The sequence below is a fragment of the Colossoma macropomum genome, unplaced genomic scaffold, assembly GCF_904425465.1.
Source record: "Colossoma macropomum unplaced genomic scaffold, Colossoma_macropomum, whole genome shotgun sequence".
NCBI classification, from domain to species: Eukaryota; Metazoa; Chordata; class Actinopteri; order Characiformes; family Serrasalmidae; genus Colossoma; species Colossoma macropomum.
Window position 1 is genome coordinate 146499 of NW_023496008.1, and position 21270 is coordinate 167768.

Consider the following 21270-nt stretch of genomic DNA (forward strand, 5'->3'; position numbering starts at 1 on the left):
AAAGATATAATAATAGCTTCACAACTAAACTCTGTACTTCCAGGACTTAAAACTGCCTGCAATTCCCCCTCGCACTCATTGAGCCATGAAAACCAGGCTAAAAAGCCACAGGGCGGTCAAACACCCCAAACCCAAGATGATAACTATATATGATGAACTATAGTCCTTGTTATCTCAAATACTGCGGTATCCACAACTCTACCACAAGCCAAATCTGTGAGTTACCCATTCAGACCAGTATTTAATTTTCACATTAGCTATCTGTTATCTCACTCAAACACACAATAACACCTTAAATACAGCAAGAAAATTCTCACTTGGTACTTTTTAAAGTGCTTACCTTTTGTCTGGTGGCCACCTCTTTGTCCGTTCTGGGTCCAGCCAGGCCCCAAGGTGCTGTCCTAAAGGTCAAATCACATCCATCTGGCTTTTGCCTATCCTGCTGACTATGCGAAAGCTCACTGTGGTCACAGACTACTTAAATTTAATTTAAATAAAACAGAGAAGTTTCCTTTACTGCTTTAATCCCTTTATTTTCATAAACAGATAGGGAACATAGTCTGCAGGGTACAAAACACACTTAATTTATAGCATGCATACGTTTGTATACCAAGTGACACTATCCTCAGGCTCCCTGTCTCCTCCTGAAATGCATCACCCTATACCATTTTTACCCTTCAAATTCAATCAGCTGCTTCTGACATCAGTATTCTTACATTCCTCAAATAACTACTCAGCCCTTCTACAGGATAAGACCATCCATCTGTTTCCCCTCTCTTCTTTGCTTTTGAGCACACATACCATAGTGCATACATTTCAGGAGGTCTTGGTACTCTGCACAAAACATAAACATTCACAAGTCATAAAGTTCTCATGCAACAGAGCACACAACACCATCCACACATAGTGCCATGAGTTGCAGTGGATAAATACACCACAGTAGCACCTTATTGTACTATACGATAAGTACTTAGTATTTAATACGTAAATATGTAGTGATTTCTTGGTACACACTTGGCAAGTACATGCCAGGTATGTACAGCAGTACTTAGAATTTAATGGTAAATGTCATATTTACAAGTAATAAATACTTTGCACGTTTAATATGTAACTGCCACAACTTTTTTCCACAGTGAGGAAAAAAGGCAAATTTCAGCTTTTAATACTGAAAAGATACATGGTAATTGCAAATACTACCAAACTGCTTCAGGAAGTACATGTCTATGTAATGTCTGTGTGGTAGAGAAGACTAGATTGCAGATACAGGTGACAATAGTGTAAAATTTTTACTGTACTTTTCACTACGTACTCAGTAAGTACCTTTTTTCCCAGTAGAGTAATTAATTCTATAGTAATTGGTTACATAGTATTTACACAGTAATTGTTTGTGGTATGCAGACCATAATCATACACAGGGTACATAACCATACACAGTGTTTATAATTTATTAATACAAAGTGTTATAGATCAAATGTATGTTAACCAACAATGGTAAAAAGTAAGTGGTGTATATATTGCAGTGTAAAACATGGAAAAAATAAGGCAAAAACAACACACAGGATTAAAGCAAAAATGGAACTGTATTATAGTAATACACACTAACCAGTGAAACAAGACTTCCGATACAGAGAATTTTTACATAATATGCACAAATATAACAATCAAGCTACTATATCCAAAATGCAGAAAGACAGCAGTTACATTGCAAACACAGAGTTCAGAACAGAATATAATGAGCGAGAGTACACAGAACCACAGGTGTCCCTAGGCAATGACAGCACACGCAGCGATAAAACGCATGAAAACCCGTAGGATGCGGACGGGATTGAACTGTGTCGGACTGTACTCAGCAATAACAGCTGATCCAATGCTTTTCAGACGTCCGGTCCAATTCTGTCTCTGAAACAGAGGAACAGAATCCTTCTTGATGTCATCTCAAACTCTCCTGCTGTACATCACTTTTCAGAAGGAAAGTGGGGCAAAGAGGAAGGCATAGGCTGTTTTTGCTACTTGAAAAATCAATTAATCTGCAAATTTAGTTTAAATAACATAGTACTAATGCAATAAATAAAAAAATAAACAATAAATATTTATTTGTGGAATTTTTGTATTTTCTCTTACAATGAAAACACAACTTATGAAAAACTGTATTCGGGTGTAGTAAGTCTTGTATGTATCCAAATTAAAAGTTCTTTGTTATTATTTTATTTTAAAGAACAAGTTCTTTTTAAGGAGTCCTGTGATGCTCTAAAAATGGACAAGTTTTTCATGTCTGCAGCCACACAGCTCTCCTTAATAGAACATATTCATCAAAATAAAAGTATACAAGCTCTATAATAACTCAAAGTATTTTTAGTTTTAATGCTTAAGTACACTTTCAAAACTGCTGAAGAGCAGACACTCAACACAAAAGGCTCTTTTGCAACCTGGCACCACTGGAAGCCTCCAGTGCCACTTCGTTCTCTTCCACTAGTCTTCCTTCCTCTGGCTCATCATCAGGAGTTACCACGTCACCAACCTCAAGGCACACGTTGTGAAGGATGGCACAAGCAGTTATGACCTGAACTTACAAAAAACAACAACAAAAGAACAACATTGTATTTGTGTAGGATGCGTGTATATATGAATAACTTCAGGTCAGGGGTGTCCAGTCTATTCAACAAAGTGGCAATATCTCTGCAGGTTTTCATTCCAACAAAGCAGGAACACTCTTTATTCCACTTGCTCCTGTGCTCCACTTTTGTTAGAATGAAAACCTGCAACCGTACTGGCCCTTTGAGGATAACACTGGACACTATTGCTTTAGATGAATTACACATTTAATACAGAAATAATATTTACTTTTGGAACAAATATTGGATTTGTTCCCACATTACCCAAGAGGAAATGCCTGCACAGCATAACAAGGCTGCACAGCATAACAAGGAGCTGGCCGGCTGAGCCTGAAGTCATTCCTGGTGTTGCTTCAAGCACAGAAATGCTGCAGCACTGGGATGGCAGTTCGCATTACAGTAGAAAGCTCTCTGTATAAAAAAGACACACAAAAAAATCATGACTGAATAGTAACAATACTGTTAACTAAAGTTTGATTTATTATTTTTTCTTATTAATGGCACTAGTGTTTAATATGTATATTTGTATACAGACTTAGAGTGTAGATTATGTAGCTAAAAGACTATACATACATGCCCCAGGAATGTTACTAAAATCATAGTTATCCTTACTATAATGTGAAAGTAATATAGTGGGTATGTTAGTAGTAATAATAATAATAATAGGGGAAGGTTTATACTACAGAATTCTTCCAAAATCCATAAATATGTAAATCGTTAAATGTTCTATGAAGGCATCACTTTAAGTAGGCACATTTACTAACCTTAAACTTAGGCTGCACAGAAATAAGGTATTTTTATTCGCTAGCTATGTTGCTATCTCCCTCAGAAAGTTGCTTCACAAACTTTATTCCCTCAGCAAACTCCTCAGCAGACCACTGGTGCTAAGGACAAGTTCCACCTAACAATGGTCCTTTAATAGTGACACACCACATATGAACCTCTGCTGTGCTGTTTGTTCTTATAATGTAGGATTTTTCGTTTTGTAGATATTCTTAATAGCAAGTCTATCTGTCTGGATGTGACTATGACTGTTGGTATGTGTGTGTTTATGTGTTTGGTAGGTACAGAGAGAAGTTTCCGTTCTTTTTGTTTGTTGTTGTTGTTTTCTTTGTGTAAGTAACTTAATTAGCCACTGATATCTTCCAGGAAGTTTGGAATGTTTGTGAGTTGTTTGTGAGAGATTTGCAGTGCTGTGTTGGTCTACTTGGCCATTGTGCCTATGACTGACACATACCAGTGTCAGTATAGTACTCCTTCTTCTGTATTATTATGGAGGTGAATAGACTGCTACACACTGCTATACACTTACCTAGATTTGGCGCAGAATAATATTTATTATTAATATGTATTAGTATGTATTATTAGTAATATTATTAGTATGTTTGTGATGATTAGCAATGTGAAAGCAATACTAAGTAAATTTTTTATACAGTTCACCAGTACAAACTGAATACATGGTCCTTTACACAAGAAGAAACATGAGGTTTTCCCCATAGATTTGAAATAGACTTTGGTGCTGGGGCAGGAGTGAGGTCCAGGGAGCAAGGAGTGAGGGGCAGTTGGTGGGTGGAGACACCAACTCTAAAGCATAAATAAATAACTTAATTCACAATAACAACATTTCTTTTCACTGACTACACTTTGCCATTACAAATACACAGTTTTTCATTTAAGAGACAATTTGTCAGTCACATACAAAAACACTTAAAACTAAGACTTTTATTTACAGTCTTAATTTATGTGTTTAGAGCAGTGGTCACTTCTGGTCCTGGCCCTGCATCTTCATCTTATGCATCAGTTAGCCTACAGAAACAGAATGAATAAACCATTGGTTGTTATCTTGTGGTTTTTGAGCTCTACAATGGTAGAACAGATAGTTGATGGAAAATTTTAACAGCACTTAATGTTTTTAACCTACACAAACTGGCCAGTTCATTTAGTACACCTGCTTGTATCTACACTTTGTCCATTTTATCAGGCCAATTTGCCATGTAGGTGCACTTTGTAGCTATACAGTTCCAGACTGTAGTCCATCTGGTTCTCTGCATCTAAGTAATTGAGGAAAAACTAAAATTGCAGTTTTAAAAAGTTGAAACAACAATGCATTGTTCACTTTACAAACACTGTGAACATAAATTTCATTTAGAGTCTTTTGTAATTTGGCATTCACTGAAGAGTCAAATAAAATACTTGCATTTTGCATACAAAAATGTAAAATAATTCAAATCATGTTTATCATATTACAATGATAATTACTCATTTAATTATTTGTCTTTTAATTAATTTTCTTTACCCTATGTATATCTTCTGTTAAGGATCTTCAGAAAAAAATCTTCGTGTTTATAAAGCATGAGCTGAAAATGTATAAGAATCTTCTGAGAAAGGAAAACACAAATTATTACGGAGATATGAAGGAAGAAATGTGGAATTTAAGAGAGGGAGTTCTTACCATGACGCTGTTCTTCCTGAAGATGATGGAACATGAGGACCTTGCTGAGGCACTGCAAGGTAACAGATCAACAGATGACAAGATATATTTCCTGTATATTCAATCGTTTGTTCATTTTTGAGTACAGAATGGTTATTTTCACTGTTTTATGACTTCATATTCAGTGTTTGTTTTTGTCTAAGGTTACAGATGAGATTACTACATAGTCTATACAGGGGTGCTGGCAGGAATTTTGTGTCCCCGAAATCTTTATACATGTGCCCCTTGCCTTATCTCATTTCCTTTAGTAGAACTGTCCCAACACAATTGAATTGTGACATACTCTATACAACTGGCCACAATTTTGAATGCTTCTCAAAAGTGCTGCATCATGATCCACAAAGCAGAAATCTATAATGAACTGTGTAGCACGGCCTGTGCTACCCCGGGCTCAGGAAGGACGCTGGAGGCAGGTTGAAGGTCACAGCAGCCATTTTACTTTATTTTTGACTCTAAACAAACACAAACAACTCACAACCAAACCAAAGCTGACCACTTTTCAATGGCTTCAAAATTAAACTTTTCAGTCCAAACTAAGCTTTTCAGCTCGTCAGTCTGCTGCTACTGCTCATCCCTCTCTCCCTCTCCTCTTTTTTTAAAGATGCCCATGCTGCCATGCCAGATCAGCATCAGCTGGCTCTCATTAAAGAGTAACTACACCCTACTCTTTTCAGCTGACTTCAACCCCTGGCACAATTTGAAAAATGCTCAAAAATGGGAGGAGCATGCTGGGAGGGGCACTGCAGTGATGTTTGGGTTTGGAGGTGGGCTGGGAGGGAAACCGGGTGGGCTGAGCTGCTGTGTTTTTATAGCTAGCTAACGTTAGCTACCAGAAAATATGGAAAGGGACAGAATCAAACAACACTTTTGCAACTGAGAGTCTTACGAGATTGATGATTTTTCTTTACTACCATCCACATCTTTGACAGGGGAAGGTGTTTCTGATCAGGCAGCGTGTCTTGAGCCTTAATGAGCCAACGAAGAGTTAACGCAGTGCCAGAAAATGATTAGCAGCGAGCGGCAGAGGCGTCTGAATGGTAGAACCTTCCCTCAAACAGTGACAGCTAGTTTATCGGTTTAGCAGGTCCATATTCGATATAACCCAAATCCTGATTTCTTAGATGCACTGAATTCCGAATTAATAAAGTGGATTTCTTTGATCACTGTCCAAATTTCATTCTGTTTGACATCAAGGTCACAGACTGAATCACTGGTCAGCCAGGGTTTGCTGCAGTGGCCCTAAATTTGCCGGTGTTACATCTGATTCAGTTCCAACTCAAATTCATGTTTTCCTGTGTTTCCCTGTATGCATTCCGTAGTTCCAGTGTTGTTTGCTGTTGATTTCTGTTCAGTGAGTGCGCGTGCTCAAGTTTGATTTGTGAAGGAAAACGTGAATCCTCACTTAATCGGTCCTTCGGGTTACCTAGTTATATGTTTAACATTATCAATCTTTATTACAAACTAAGCTTAGATTAATTGGGTTACTTACAGTTGTTAGAGACATCTGCCATAATGCAGTCTTGTGAGTTGGTGCTGGGGGTATTTAGCTCAGTGTGTGAGTGTGGTTATATCCTCGCTCTAGGCTCCTGTGCTTCCATATTTATGAGTGCAGCATGAGTAGGGTGTCATCAGGGGGTGGTAACATTGGTTGACGTGTCATACTTCGGTATGAAGACACGTCATCCACGCCTATAGCGGAGTTGAACCAGAGGGGCACTGCAGAGGCGGAAATGACCATGATGATATTTTTTACAGTTTGGAAAGATGAGTTTACATTTTATGCAAGCCTGGTATATTTTAATATTACAGAGCAATGCATTTCAACTGTTAATGGAAAAAAAAGGTCTTAGGGTGTAGTTACTCTTTAAGGGCAGCGTGAACACCTGAGACGAGAGGGAACAAGCGCTCGTTGCTCTGCCTCCCCAATCCTTCATGGATCTTATTATCTCCCTGCTGTCTTTGTGATGTTTTGTCTAGGTTTTGAGTTTGGGCCCTGCCTTCCTGACAGCTCTCGCAGCTGTCATGCCACAAACTGTTTTGGAGTAGTATAGGATAGATACATAATTCAATGCCCACTAATATGTCCACAACTATTTTATCTAGCTACAGATTGTAATATTCAATGGAGATATTTAATGGAGATATCTTGGTTTTAATTTGTACTTTACCCAGGCCCAAAACTAGAATTATACAGGGGTGAGGGCGGACAGAATGGAAAATGCATTGTTGCTGACACTATATCTAAATCAAGCCTTTGAGTATTATTTATTAAATGAAGCACTTTAAAAGAAGCCAAAAAAATCAGATGCAAAATAACTAAAATGCTATCTTTATGGAGCCCTTTGGGGCCCTTGGAATCATCCTAACCTTCCACCCCACTATGGTAGAGTCTGTATATTGTTTTTCACCAATGCATAATATATTCTTTTATTTTCTGATTGTCTCTATTGTGTTTTAAATTTGTTTAATTAGATGACCTAATTGGATTTCAACAACGCACACTCAAATCAAATCTGAGTAAAAAGTGTAAACATGTGTATGAAGGAATTGCAAGGCAAGGAGATTCCAAAAATCTAGATGATATCTACACAGATCTCTACATCACTGAAGGTGGACAGGGAAACAAAGAACATGAAATTGGACGTATTGAAAACAACAATGCAAAGAAAAATGCAAACCAAATGGAGCAAGAGAAACAAATCAGATGCAACACCATGTTTGAACCATCATCTGAACAAGACAAACCCATCAGAACTGTGATAACTCAGGGGGTTGCAGGTATGGGAAAATCAATCTGTGTCCAGAAGTTTATTTTGGACTGGGCTGAAGGTGAAGAATATCAGGACATCAAGTTCATATTCCCACTTCCCTTCCGAGAACTGAACTTGAAGAAGGAAAATCAAAGTTTGATGGACATCATCTATTTTTTTTTCCCAGAGACACAAGGCCTGAGATTCTCAGATAAGTACAAAGTTATGTTTATCTTTGATGGCTTGGATGAATGTCAGCTTCCTCTAGCCTTCCATGAAAATGCGACGTTGTATAATGCCTCAACATCAGCCCCATTGGATGTTGTAATGACAAACCTCATCAAGGGAAATCTGCTTCCCTCTGCTCTGATCTGGATAACCACTAGACCAGCAGCAGCCAGTAAGATCCGTGCTGAGTTTATTGACCGGGTGACAGAGTTGCGTGGTTTCAGTGATGAGCAGAAGGATGAGTACTTCAGAAAGAGAATCAATGACCAGAACCAGGCCAACAAAATAATTAAGCACATCAGAGAATCAAGAAGCCTCCACATCATGTGCCATATCCCTGTTTTCTGTTGGATCTCTGCCACTGTACTTCAGAAAATTTTGGAAGGATCAGAGAATAAGGAGACACCAAAGACACTAACAGAAATGTACGCCTGCTTTCTGATCTTTCAGGCTGTACAGGGGAATGTGAAGTACTCTGGAAAGAATGCCTTGGACACTCCCTGGGATAAAAAAGGCATTCTGTCACTGGGAAAGCTGGCTTTTCAGCACTTGGAAGAAAATAGCCTCATCTTCTATACAGGACATCTAGAAGCCTGTGGAATTGACCCCAGTAAGATGTCAGTGTACTCAGGACTGTGCACTCAGGAAACAGTCAGATTTCTTGGCACAGTTTACAGCTTTGTGCATCTGAGCATTCAAGAGTTCCTTGCTGCATTATTTGCATACATATCTCTCAGAAATGAAGATAAGAATGTTTTAGACAAACAGTCCACATCACTGGAGAGCAACAAACCGAAAGTAATTGATTTGCTCAAGACTGCAGTAGACAAGGCATTGAAAAGCGACCATGGACATCTGGACCTTTTCCTTCGCTTCCTTCTAGGCCTGTCCCTGGAGTCAAATGAGAGGCTTATTCGAGACCTGTTGAAAGAAACAGGAGACAATTCTACCTGCCAGAAGGACATAGTTGAGTACATCAAGTTAATGTTCAAACAAAATCCATCTCCAGAGAGATCAATCAATCTCTTCTACTGTCTGAATGAGTTAAATGATGATTCTCTTGTGAAAGAGATCCAGAGTTACATGAGCTCAGGATGTCTCTCTGAAGCTGAACTCTCACCTGCACAGTGGTCAGCTCTGGTCTTTGTGCTGCTGACATCAAAAGAGAAGCTGGAAGTGTTTGAGTTGCAGAACTACATCAGATCAGATGAGTGCCTTATCAGACTGCTGCCAGTGGTCAAGAATGCTACAGCTGCCTTGTAAGTAAGACCTGTATCTCTACACAGATCAACAATACATTTAGAAACTGTATTAATTAAGCAGTGACATAAAATCCATAGAATGGCTAAGAAATTGCCATTTGGCCTCAGCATAAAGGGATTAAATCCATTTGGGTCTGGATTTTTCTGTGCATTAATGTACTGCCAGTGACCAAGTTCAGCACTCAATTTCTCTAAAATTTGTGCTTTTAGAGATGTTCTGGAATGATAGCAAAAATGTCTAAATACAATTATGGAATTGTGTAGCTGTGTTAAATGAATCCAAATTTTCTATTCTTCAAAGTAACCTAAATGCACTTACCTAAATGCAGCTTTACACACTCTTACAATTCCCTTATTTGTCTCTTAACTTGTCAAGTAGGTATAAAACCTCTTCCAAAGTGTACATGAAAGTATTTTTGAGTATTTTTGAGTAAAACTTCTACATAATCTCATTGGGCAATTTCTCAGCACTCCTAGAATATGCAGTACAAAAGTCAGAATACACCCTTCATTTACTTGCCTGTTCACAGTTTCGAACACTGGAGGTCTGAAAAAATATTGGGAAAATATTCCCGTAGATTTTTTTGAAAAACTGAAAGCTTATTTTTATAAAAATCTATTATACAAAACTGGGGTGCAAATTGGCCTGAGAAGTGCAAATATTAGGAAGTTGGAGCCTATATACAGAAAAACTAGACAAACAAAGCACGTCTACAATTAGACAGCATACTATGTTTTAGGGGTGTAATGGTAAACTGATCCTGATCAATGCATTTATCCTAAAAATTACAATGTAGTTCTGTTAATCCAATGTACCTATGTTTATGACTTGGCTTAAGCTAAAACAAGATTCTTTGACTGCTCTTTGGAGATCAAGATGCTTCATTAATTAGTATAAACTCTGTTATAATTTTTTATTAAAGTGTGATATTTGTTAGGATTGTAGGATATTTTTTGATTACTATCCCTTCTCTGACTTTATACTTTTAGGCTTAGTAAATGTAACCTGACAGAGAGAAGCTGCTCAGCTCTGTGTAAAGTTCTTAGTTCGGAATCCTGCAGCTTGACTCGAATAGATATGAGCAGCAATGCTATAAATGACAAAGGAATGGAGATGCTTTCTGCCAGACTGAAGAGTCCTAACTGTAAACTGAAGAAACTGAGGTGAGTTCATCAATTATATGTATATATTAAAAACCAGTGGATCTGTTCCATGAACTGTGAATTATTGGAGGGCTTATAAAATGAACCAGTTGAATTGACAATATCAAAATAATAAAGAAACACTCTCATCCCTCCATTGTGGTGCCTGGTAAATACGGAAGTGTATTGTGGAATTGACCTGATTACACAATAAAAATCATTGCAACAGTTTCAACATTTAAATTAATCCCCTGCACTTTTTTCCAGTCTTCTCTTCATTCTGAGGTTTACAATATTGAGTTTATTCTATGCTTTCATTACATAAATGAAGCAAGATATGATTATAGGGGGTGTTCAAACAACACCGTTTCAACTCTCTTTCAACAACACCCATCTCCTCTAGCTTTGTCTAACTGCATGTTTGAGTTGGCAAAACATTTTTCTGCTCCATGCACCATGAAAAAGCACCATGTCTCATCACAGCTGACCTAATAATGTCAAGGATGCCCTTTAGAAAAGGTTTACATTCCTGCTTTGTACAATCTACAATATTATTTGTTAACAACTTTTTCTCCAAACGTCCATCACATATTGAATAATATTATTGTTACCTATATTGTGCATTGTCCTGTAGAGGTACTTGTCAGTGCAGGTTTTGAAATGCTGCAAGATCTGTAGCGGAAATGCTTGTGTTTATTATCACGTCGTTATCATGCTTCTGATGACATGAAGATAAAATGCCAAAAATGATAGAATTTTGTTGTTTTTTTAGTCTTTCATTCTGCAGTATAACAGAGAAAGGATATGCTGCTCTGGCTTCAGCTCTGGAATCAAACCCCTCATCACACCTGGAAGAGCTGGAACTCAGAGGGAATGATCCTGGAGACACAGGAGTGCAGCTTCTTACTGTTTTACAAAAGGATCCAAAGTGTAAACTGAAGACACTGAGGTAGATATTTGTGAGCTCATAGTTTTCAAACTTCAAACATACCTCCTAAATTAAAACTTATGGTATGTACATTTAATTACTAAAAGAGTATACATGTTATACAAACATTCTAACCAAATTATAAGAAATTTTAAGACAGATTATTTGCAGACTCTTGCTTCTTCATTTTGGATGTGTTTAAATTTAAAAATTTAAATTTAATTTCACTGCCGTTTGTAAAGTGTGCTGAGTTAGTAGGCTAGATTTCAGCTGAGTCTGCTTTGGCTCATGTTGACATCATACTACACTTTTGGAAGTAAACAGATGAAAGAGAATGATTCTTTAAAAAGTGTTTAAAACTGTTAGTAATATGAGTGTGTTTTTCCCCTTTCTTCAGCCTGTTGAAAAGTGATGCTGCAGAGAAAGCCTATGCTTCACTCACTGAAACTCTAGGAAAAAACCCCTTACTGCTAAGAGAGCTGGATCTAAGTGGCAAAATACAAGGAGGTTCAGGAATGAAGCAGCTCTCTGCGCTACTGGAGGATTCACACTGCAGACCTAAGACACTTAGGTGTGTAATTTAATGTGTTTGTTTTTATTTTTCAATATAAATATAAATAAATAAATAAATATATATATATATATATCTATATATATATATATATATATATATATATATATATATATATATAAATATATATAAGCCATGAAGGGAAAGGTGAACAAAATGAAAATTTGTTTCTGAGTTTAAGTTCCACTTTATTTTTTCTGCCTGTATAAAATTCCAAAAACAGCTGGAACTTTTTATTATCACTTGCAGTTTCAGCCATCAAAAACATTCCTATTGAAGTATTTATTATAATACTCTTGATTGTACTGATTATAATGATATCCTTTTAAAGAACCATGTGATATTTCAAGACCAAACATGTTTCAAATGCATGTGTGAACAATATGTGTCAGCATGACAGCTAAATGACCAAGTGAGTTTGCATCACAAATTCAATACCTTTTTATGATTTTTGTTATCACTAAGTACACACTCTCTCACACACACACACACATACACACACACACACACACACACACATCTTCTAAGCTGCTTATCCTTCTGGGTTGTGGGGGGAGTTGGAGCCTATCCCAGCAGTCATTGGGTGGAAGGCAGCATACACCATGGACAGGTCACCAGTCCATTGCAGGCAATCACTAAGTAACATTTACTAATTACATTTAACAGTTTTACTTAAAGATGTTTTTAGCTTCTAATTTATGATGGCTAAAACTCTTTAAGGAGTTCACAAAGGAAGTCAATATGTGTTTCATTGACTACAGCAAAGCCTTCAACTTGAAAATGGGAATGCCAGAGGATCTCGTCATTCTAATGAGGAACCTCTACACTAATTAGCAAGCCACAGTCAGGACAGAAAATGGACAAAGAGACTGGTTCCACACTGACACAGGAATTAGACAAGGCTGCATACTATCACCATACCTGTTCAACCTGTATGTTGAAAATATAATGAGAGAAGCAGGACTGGAGAAACATGATCGATGATTACCTATGAGGATATATGAGGATGACACAATAGTCATAGCGGAACATTAAAGGAAGATTAAAGTGTGTAACCTCTAAGTGGTGAGGTTGCAAATAGCAACTAACTAAACCCCACTTCTAAGAAACTAGCTCCCTGATAAGCTGATCTTAATTGTTCTTTTAAAGCTGGTAACATTTTCTGATAAGGACATTTGCCGGCTTCTTGCTTGAATTTTCATGTTCCACCTTATACTGTTACATTCTGGCATTATAATTGCTGCGCCATTTAGGGTGCAAAGGGAAAATCTGTACAAGGAGCTGGCAAATAAGAAGCAGAATGTCAGTGCTAGAATGTAACTGCTGTGGTCTGTATATTTCCTGCTGAATAATTTGTATAGCAAGGTCTTATCAAAGTGTTTGTAGTACAGTTATATATTAATACATGTTTTAATGAGGAAAGCTTAATACATAAGTGCATAAATATTTCATTTGGGCTATATTTAACAAATATGTTTTAAAGTAAAGCATTACTGAATATGTTAGCGTAGTATTATATAGTGGTATATTGTCACTTTGTGACTTTATGAGCAGAAGTCAGCAGGATATGTGTATTGTAGCTTTATTAAGGGGACTTCCAATACCTATTGTCAATACAGGCCACAAAACAGGAAGTGTAACAATGGAAATGGCTCAGAACTGCACTGAAACATGGCAAGACTTTACAAATTCCAAGGACAACCTTAGATGAATTTACGTGAGCAATAATGAGTCTAAAAACCAGCCACTGTTGTGTGTAGTCTTGAGTGGGTAAGGCTGGAGCTGGTTTGCACCAATAACAAACATGCATCAGGTTTTTGTGTTCATTTTTTTGGGTAGTATAATATCCATTCTTTCTAACTAGTTTAATAACTAATCTGCATGCATTTTTTTCACAGTTCATTTGCAGAGAATAACAGCAATAATAAGAGAGCCATACTCCTCTTTTAGTTTTCAGTTTTTTTTTTACTCCATTAATGTTGAGTGAAATTTCTTGAAATGAATTTTATCCTCCTTTACTCTATTTGCAGCCTGATCAAAAGCAGTATTAGAGAAAAAGACTGTGCAGATCTATCATCAGCTCTTTATTCCAATCCTTCACACCTGATAGAGCTGGATCTGAGTGAGAATAAACTAAGAAACTCTGGAGTGAAGGAGTTCTGCGCACTACTAAAGAATCAGAACTGTAAACTACAGAAACTTGGGTGAGTTCTATTTGTTTCACATTAAATATATTAAATACCACTATGCATTTGTAATACATACACACAATGAAGGGATTACATAATGATAATGCAAACAAAATTATGCTCACAAAATATAGCCTTTTTAAAATACCTTATGCTCTTTTAGTACAGCCAACATATGTTGTCTCTCCAGTCTTTCATTCTGCAGTATAACAGAGGAAGGATATGCTGCTCTGGCCTCAGCTCTGACATCAAACCCCTCATCTCATCTGATAGAGCTGGATCTCAGAGGGAACGATCCTGGAAATACAGGAGTGAAACTGCTCACTGATCTACTAGGAGATCCAAAATGTAGCCTGAAGACAATTAGGTATGTTCTTTCTCCACCAGAAGAAATAGTTAACAAGGTTGAAATAAATGTGTTTTAGAAATGCGTATTTGACCATAAAGCTTCCCACATGAATTCATCTTTAACATTTAACTCTTTAGTGCAATATATACCATATGCAATATACTCTTACATCTTTTTTTTCTCTGCAGACTGTTGAAAAGTGCTGATGCAGAGAAAGTCTATGCTTCACTGACTGAAACTCTAGGAAAAAACCCCTTACTGCTAAGAGAGCTGGATCTAAGTGGGAAAATACAAGGAGATTCAGGAATGAAGCAGCTCTCTGCTCTGCTGGAAGATTTGCACTGCAGACCTGAGAAACTTAAGTGTGTAATATGATTTATTATTTTTAGTATCATTTTCATGTTTAAAGTTTTTTTTGTTGTTATTGTCTTACTTGGTAGTTGATGAATAGAGAAAGTAATTATATTAATATTTGTATCACCTACACAAAATGAACAAGATCAACCTGATGTTCACAAGATATGATTAAGAGAGTAATGTTTTTTTTTTAACTATTTTAAAAATATTTAATAAAAAGATATGCATGGGTAGATTTGCATTTACATTTTCCAAGCAATATTTCTTATTAATCCAGGTTCTTGAACTTTTCTCTACCATTCCTCTCTGTCTGCAGGCTGAATAAGAGCAGTATTACAAAGGAAGGCTGTTCTGCTCTATCATCAGCTCTTTGTTCAAATCTGTCACATCTGAGAGAGCTGGATCTGAGTGAGAATAAACTAGGAAACTTTGGAGTGAAGAAGATCTGTGATGTGTTGATGAATTCTCACTGTGAACTAGATAAACTGGGGTGAGATGTTGTGAAATAATAAGCAGAGCACCAGAATAGGTTAAAATTTCATAATGGTTTTCATTATGTTTACACAGCACTTGGGACTTTTTATCAAGAGCAAATTACAGTTTAATTTTGTTAGAGAGTTGATTCCTTTAATTAGTGTAATTTCTCTAGTTGAATAAAACTAGTTCAAATGCTTGTTACCACAAGAATACATTATTGGTTGAACTGGCAAACCATTTTTTACAGTTTGACACAGTATCATTCATAGCTGGCAAATTACATAAATACAATAATACAAAAAGACAAAAATGTTACAAATGTTGCAAAGTTATGCAATGTAGACTCTCCACACTGTAAAAATGATTGTGTTTGAATTTGAAAAAGTTAGTAAACTGGTTGCCTTAAAGTTGAGTTCATTGAACTTCAGATAACAAATAGGTAAACATATTCTTGTTCTTTTAACTTACAGTTGTTCTTTTAACTTACTCAAAATCAATACTCTTAAATCAACCAGGATACTTTAAGTTAAAACATTGAATATTTTTTTTTACAGTGCAGGAACAACAAGCTCTTATTTTTTGGTCAAGTTGTCTAAAAATCACCCCTACTGTATATTTAGTAGCATATTTAAATACTTGACAAAAATATTTTAAAAGCATTTCATTACTTTTGGTGTTGTTTAATGCTAAAGAATAATTGTTGCCTTCTATATAGACTTTCAGATTGCTGTGTAACAGAGGAAGGATATATTGCTCTTGCCTCAGCTCTGAAATCAAACTGCTCATCACACCTGATAAAGCTGGATCTCAGAGGGAACGATCCTGGAGACACAGGAGTGGAGCTGCTCACTAATTTACAGAAGCATCAACAGCGTAAAATGACACTGAGGTGAGCTATTTTTATGACAGTATCTCAAAGGGAACGATCCTGGAGAAATTAATATATTCAAACGAGAATGTTTTTTTAAATTTTTTCAAAATTGATAGTAGTGTGAGTGATTGCTTCCCATCTCTGCAGATTATTGAAAAGTGATGCTGCAGAAGAAGCCTTTGCTTCCCTGACAAAAACTCTAGGAGAAAACCCATTACTGTTAACAGAGCTGGATTTAAGTGGTAAAATACAAGAAGACTCAGGAATGAAGCAGCTCTCTGCTCTACTGGAGGATTTACACTGCAGACCTACGAAACTTAAGTAGGTATTTTAATGTACTTGGACTTCAACTTATAATATTTCTATTTAAGTAAACTCGGTATTATCCATTGATGCGTTGTCGTTGTTGACAGTGCTAGGCAGTACAGATATATTTCAAAATAATATCTTCCAAATATATCATAGTATCCATAGAGTGCTGGATGCTGTGTTTAAAGTAACAGAATTTAAAACATAAAAATTGATTGGCAGCAGGGTCACCACTATTTTATGGAGTACTCAGTACCACACAGTGGGTCAGTATCTCCATATATAGACAGTACTGCACTACTTTCGGAATGCTAGTGATCACTTTTTTTGTACTAATGCAATGGCATTGGTCAAAAAAGACCTACAGAGAATAACATCAACATCAAAACAGTACAAGTTCTCTTTTCTTTTTTTTTCACTACAGTTCGTTTTTCAGTGAAGTTCATTGAAATCTACTCTTCTCTTCTGTTGCTCTGTTTGCAGGCTGGATAAGAGCAGCATTACAGAGGAAGGCTGTCGTTCTCTATCATCAGCTCTTTGTTCAAATCCTTCACATCTGAGGGAGCTGGATTTGAGTAAGAATAAACTAGGAAACTCTGGGGTGAAGCATATCTGTTCTCTACTGAACAATCAGTGCTGTAAACTGCAGAAGCTGAAGTGAGTTGTAGTCACTTTACTCATAAACAACAAAAAAAATAGATATAAACCCTAACAATGTAATACAATAACTGTAATGATTGGACTGTACGTGAAATGCAGACAAGCAGATGTGCTTGAAACATAAGCAATTTAAAAACAATAAATTTACAACATGCTTTTTAATATAATCAACCCATATTCTCTTTCCAGGCTTTCATTCTGCAATGTAACAAAGAAAGGATATGCTGCTCTGGCCTCAGCTCTGAAATCATCACACCTGATAGAGCTGGATCTCAGAGGGAACGATCCTGGAGATACAGGGGTGAAGCTGCTTACTGATTTACCAGAGGATCCAAACTGTAAACTGAAAACAATTAGGTAAGCTATTTCTACTACCACAAATATAAGTGGTACCAAGAAATGGTTTTAGTAGGAACATTTGACAGCAAAGCTTTCCACATGAATCTAACAATTTTCAGCCTTTTTGTCATCGATTAATGCTTAATATTTGAATATTTTTATTTATTGTGCATGATCTCCTGATAATTGTTATTCTTCTTTTTTTCTTTCTTTATGCAGGCTGTTGAAACGGTCTACTGCAGAGGAAGTCTGTGATTCTCTGACTAAAGTTCTAGGAATAAACCCCTTACTGCAGAGAGAGCTGGACCTGAGTGGGAAAATACAAGGAGATTCAAAAATGAAGCAGATCTCTAATCTACTAGAGGATTTACACTGCAGAACTAAGAAACTTAAGTGTGTAGTTTTTTTATTAGTTTTGTATTTTTATGTAGTTTTGTATAGATATGCTAAGTATTTGAAACTTGTGAAGTTTTTCAGGCGTGTTTGAACCACGAACACCAGAAGAACAGCACATTGATCCCATAAAATGTTAATGTCTTGCATTGATAAAAATTCTTATTCTCTTTATACTCTGTCTGCAGGCTGAATAAGAACAGTATTACAGAGGAAGGCTGTGCTGCTCTATCATCAGCTTTTTGTTCAAATCCTTCACACCTGATAGAGCTGGATCTGAGTGAGAATAAACTAGGAAACACTGGAGTTAAGCACATCTGTATTATGTTGACGAATTCTCACATGAAACTTCAAAAACTGGGGTGAGATGATTTTAAAAATAACAAGCACACAGCACCAGAAATGCATTGATAATGTACCTTGGTTTTCATTATTAGACATCATATCTATTTTTAATGTAATTTATAGATACAGCAGCTGTTGAGTTCCTCTGCCTCAAGGACACTGTAGAACAGTAATGCACACAGAAAAGACACTGTAGATAAAGAAACAATCATTCTAGCAGTACTTTCAGTGTGGAAATGCATTATGCATAATGCATTATACATAATACTAACTTGTTAAGAAGTTTCCAGAGAAACCCTTATTTTGGTTGCTATTGCATTAAAATATAGTTGATGTTTTTGTGTTTTTTAGAGGTTTTAGTAACGGTCATTAGTTGGGAGAGGCTCCACTTGAGATTGACTAGCATTAAAAAAGTATATTCAATAGAATTATATGTAATTTACTTCATTTCTTGTTTCATGAATCATTTATTTGTGCCTTTTTAAATGGTAAAGTACTAAATTTGTCCTCTTTTCAGATTTTCAAGCTCTAATATAACAGAGGATGGATATGTTGCTCTGGCTTCAGCTCTGAAATCAAACCACTCATCACACTTAATAGAGCTGGATCTCAGAGGAAATGATCCTGGGGAGAAAGGAGTGGAACTTCTTACTGACCTACTACAGGATTCAAACTGTAAACTGACAACACTGAGGTAAATATTAGAGAGATGTAAATGCTCTCTAAGCCTTGAGAATGTTTATTTGATTGTTAAATAGTGTACTCCTAGTGCAGACATCTTTTTAATATGATTCTGCCCAAAATATTACATAATTTGATTTGAGGCTCACACAAGTTTTTATTTGCATGTAAATTAACTGTAATGTAAATGATTTTGAGCTTTTAAATATAAATGTTATGAATATTATTTAAAGTTTTCTAGCCCTTATTCAACCATCATCATCTTGAACTTTAGCTAGTATTTCCTTATGGCTAATATACGGGGCTTGTATTTATCTGTACTTCTGGAAATAAGGTAAAACAGAATAACTCTCAAAAATGATCACTTTAAAGTTTCTAGTGATATTTTATCATTTACTCTTTCTGTAGGCTGTTGAAAAGTGATGCTGCAGAGAGCGCATGTACTTATCTGACTGAAGCTCTAGGAATAAATGTGTTACTGCTGAGAGATATGGATTTGAGTGGGAAAATTCAAGGAGATTCAGGAATAAAGCAGCTATCTGCTGTACTGGAGGATTTACACTGCAGACCAAATAAACTTAAGTATGTAGTTCAATTTATTCAGATTTAGTTTAATTTGTGTTTAAAATCAAATATAGAGAAAAATCAATTTAATATTAGCCATTGGTATTTTGTCATTTGTGGTTTGAATAACATTTCTGTCTTTTGCACTGTTGTGATGACCTTGCACATACATGTATTTTTACAGACCTTTACCAAGGATGACAAGTATGAAGATATTGCTGATTAAATTTATTAAAAAATTATTTAGTTCCAATAATTTTTGTGACACACTTTTTTAAACACCAAACCATTTTTTAAAAATTAACCATCTCCGCCATTACATTCTGTTTACAGGCTGAACAGCAGCAATATTACAGACTGTACTGCTCTGGTATCAGCTCTTCGTTTAAATCCTTCACATCTCATAGAGCTAGATCTTAGTGACAATAAATTTGGAAACTTTGGAGTTCAGCAGATTTGTCCTCTACTGAAGTACTGTAAACTGCAGATTCTGGGGTGAGTTCTAGTCATTTTAAATTAAATAAGAAATACATGAACACATTTGAAATGCTCTTTGTTGTCTCAGAGCATAGTTGGAAATTTAGCTAACATCACATCATACACATATTCTGGCAAGTGATTAGCATTACACAAAAATAGCACCTTTATTACAGTTGGATTTTGTATGCTTCATGAAGCCATGTCATTTTTCTCTGTTTTATTGCCAAATAACAAACGTTGTCTTCTGTGAAGACTTTCATTCTGCAGTATAACAGAGGAAGGATATGCTGCTCTGGCTTCAGCTCTGAAATCAAATCCCTCATCACATTTGATACAGCTTGATCTCAGAGGGAATGATCCTGGAGAATCAGGAGTGGAACTGCTCACGAATCTACTAGAGAATCCAAAATATAGCCTGAAGACAATTAGGTAAATTATTTCTCCACCAGAAAATAGTCAATATGGTTGAAATAAATGTGTTTTTAGGAAATATGTATTTGACTCAGAGAGAATGATCCTGGTGAATCAGGAGTGAAAGAGTGCACTGATTTAATGGATGATAGATGCTGTAAACTGAAAGCACTTAAATGAGAAATTAATTAATTATTTACAAACTACTTAAAACCTTTGCAATATAGCTGTAAATGAAATGCATCATATTGTAGACTCTGATGCACTTATTTACCACCAACATTTAATACACTATATTATATATGTGATTGTCGTGAGATGGCTGTAGAGGCGATAAAAATACTAATGAATGTGTGTCATGGGGGAAATATTATTTCAAAAACCCAAGAGAAATCTTTTTGCTACTGGGATTAAGTTTTTATGTCAGAAAAAGAGGAGACTGCCTTTACATGAGCTAACAAGTTAACACTAGACTTGTTTGTTAAAATAATCCAGAGATTACATTGGGAACTTTTAATGGATTTTGGTCCCAGGTAACATCAGTTAGAGAAACAACTGCACTACCACACACCACAACTCTTAATCATGTCCTTGACAACAGGTCAATGGTAAAAGCAGTTATCTTGAGGCACTCCTTGTGTTCCTTGTTTAATAGTTCTCCTTGTAATAATGAAATCTTTAAAGAGTAACTACACCCTAAGACCTTTTTTTCCATTAACAGCTGAAATGCACTGCTCTGTAATAATAAAATATACCAGCTTGCTTAAAATGTGAACACATCTTTCCAAACTGTAAAAATACAATTTTTATCGTGGTCAGTTCCACCTTTGCAGCACCCCTCTGGTTCAACTCTGCTATAG

General features: G+C 36.2%; 1 protein-coding gene across 2 annotated transcripts in view; it reads left to right on the forward strand.

Annotated features, from left to right (window-relative positions):
* Positions 1-21270, forward strand: part of LOC118803934 (protein NLRC5-like) — a 61205-nt gene that overhangs the window by 19011 nt on the left and 20924 nt on the right. For both annotated transcript variants that reach the window (XM_036564486.1, XM_036564488.1), the window contains exons 13-31: positions 4931-5123; positions 7576-9340; positions 10334-10507; positions 11259-11435; positions 11812-11985; positions 14016-14189; positions 14365-14541; positions 14712-14885; positions 15197-15370; positions 16073-16246; positions 16376-16549; positions 17021-17194; positions 17387-17554; positions 17756-17929; positions 18118-18291; positions 18792-18968; positions 19364-19537; positions 19853-20014; positions 20252-20428. In XM_036564486.1, the coding sequence (XP_036420379.1) occupies positions 4931-5123; positions 7576-9340; positions 10334-10507; positions 11259-11435; positions 11812-11985; positions 14016-14189; positions 14365-14541; positions 14712-14885; positions 15197-15370; positions 16073-16246; positions 16376-16549; positions 17021-17194; positions 17387-17554; positions 17756-17929; positions 18118-18291; positions 18792-18968; positions 19364-19537; positions 19853-20014; positions 20252-20428 (4910 nt within the window). The remainder of the gene's footprint in view (positions 1-4930; positions 5124-7575; positions 9341-10333; positions 10508-11258; positions 11436-11811; positions 11986-14015; positions 14190-14364; positions 14542-14711; positions 14886-15196; positions 15371-16072; positions 16247-16375; positions 16550-17020; positions 17195-17386; positions 17555-17755; positions 17930-18117; positions 18292-18791; positions 18969-19363; positions 19538-19852; positions 20015-20251; positions 20429-21270) is intronic.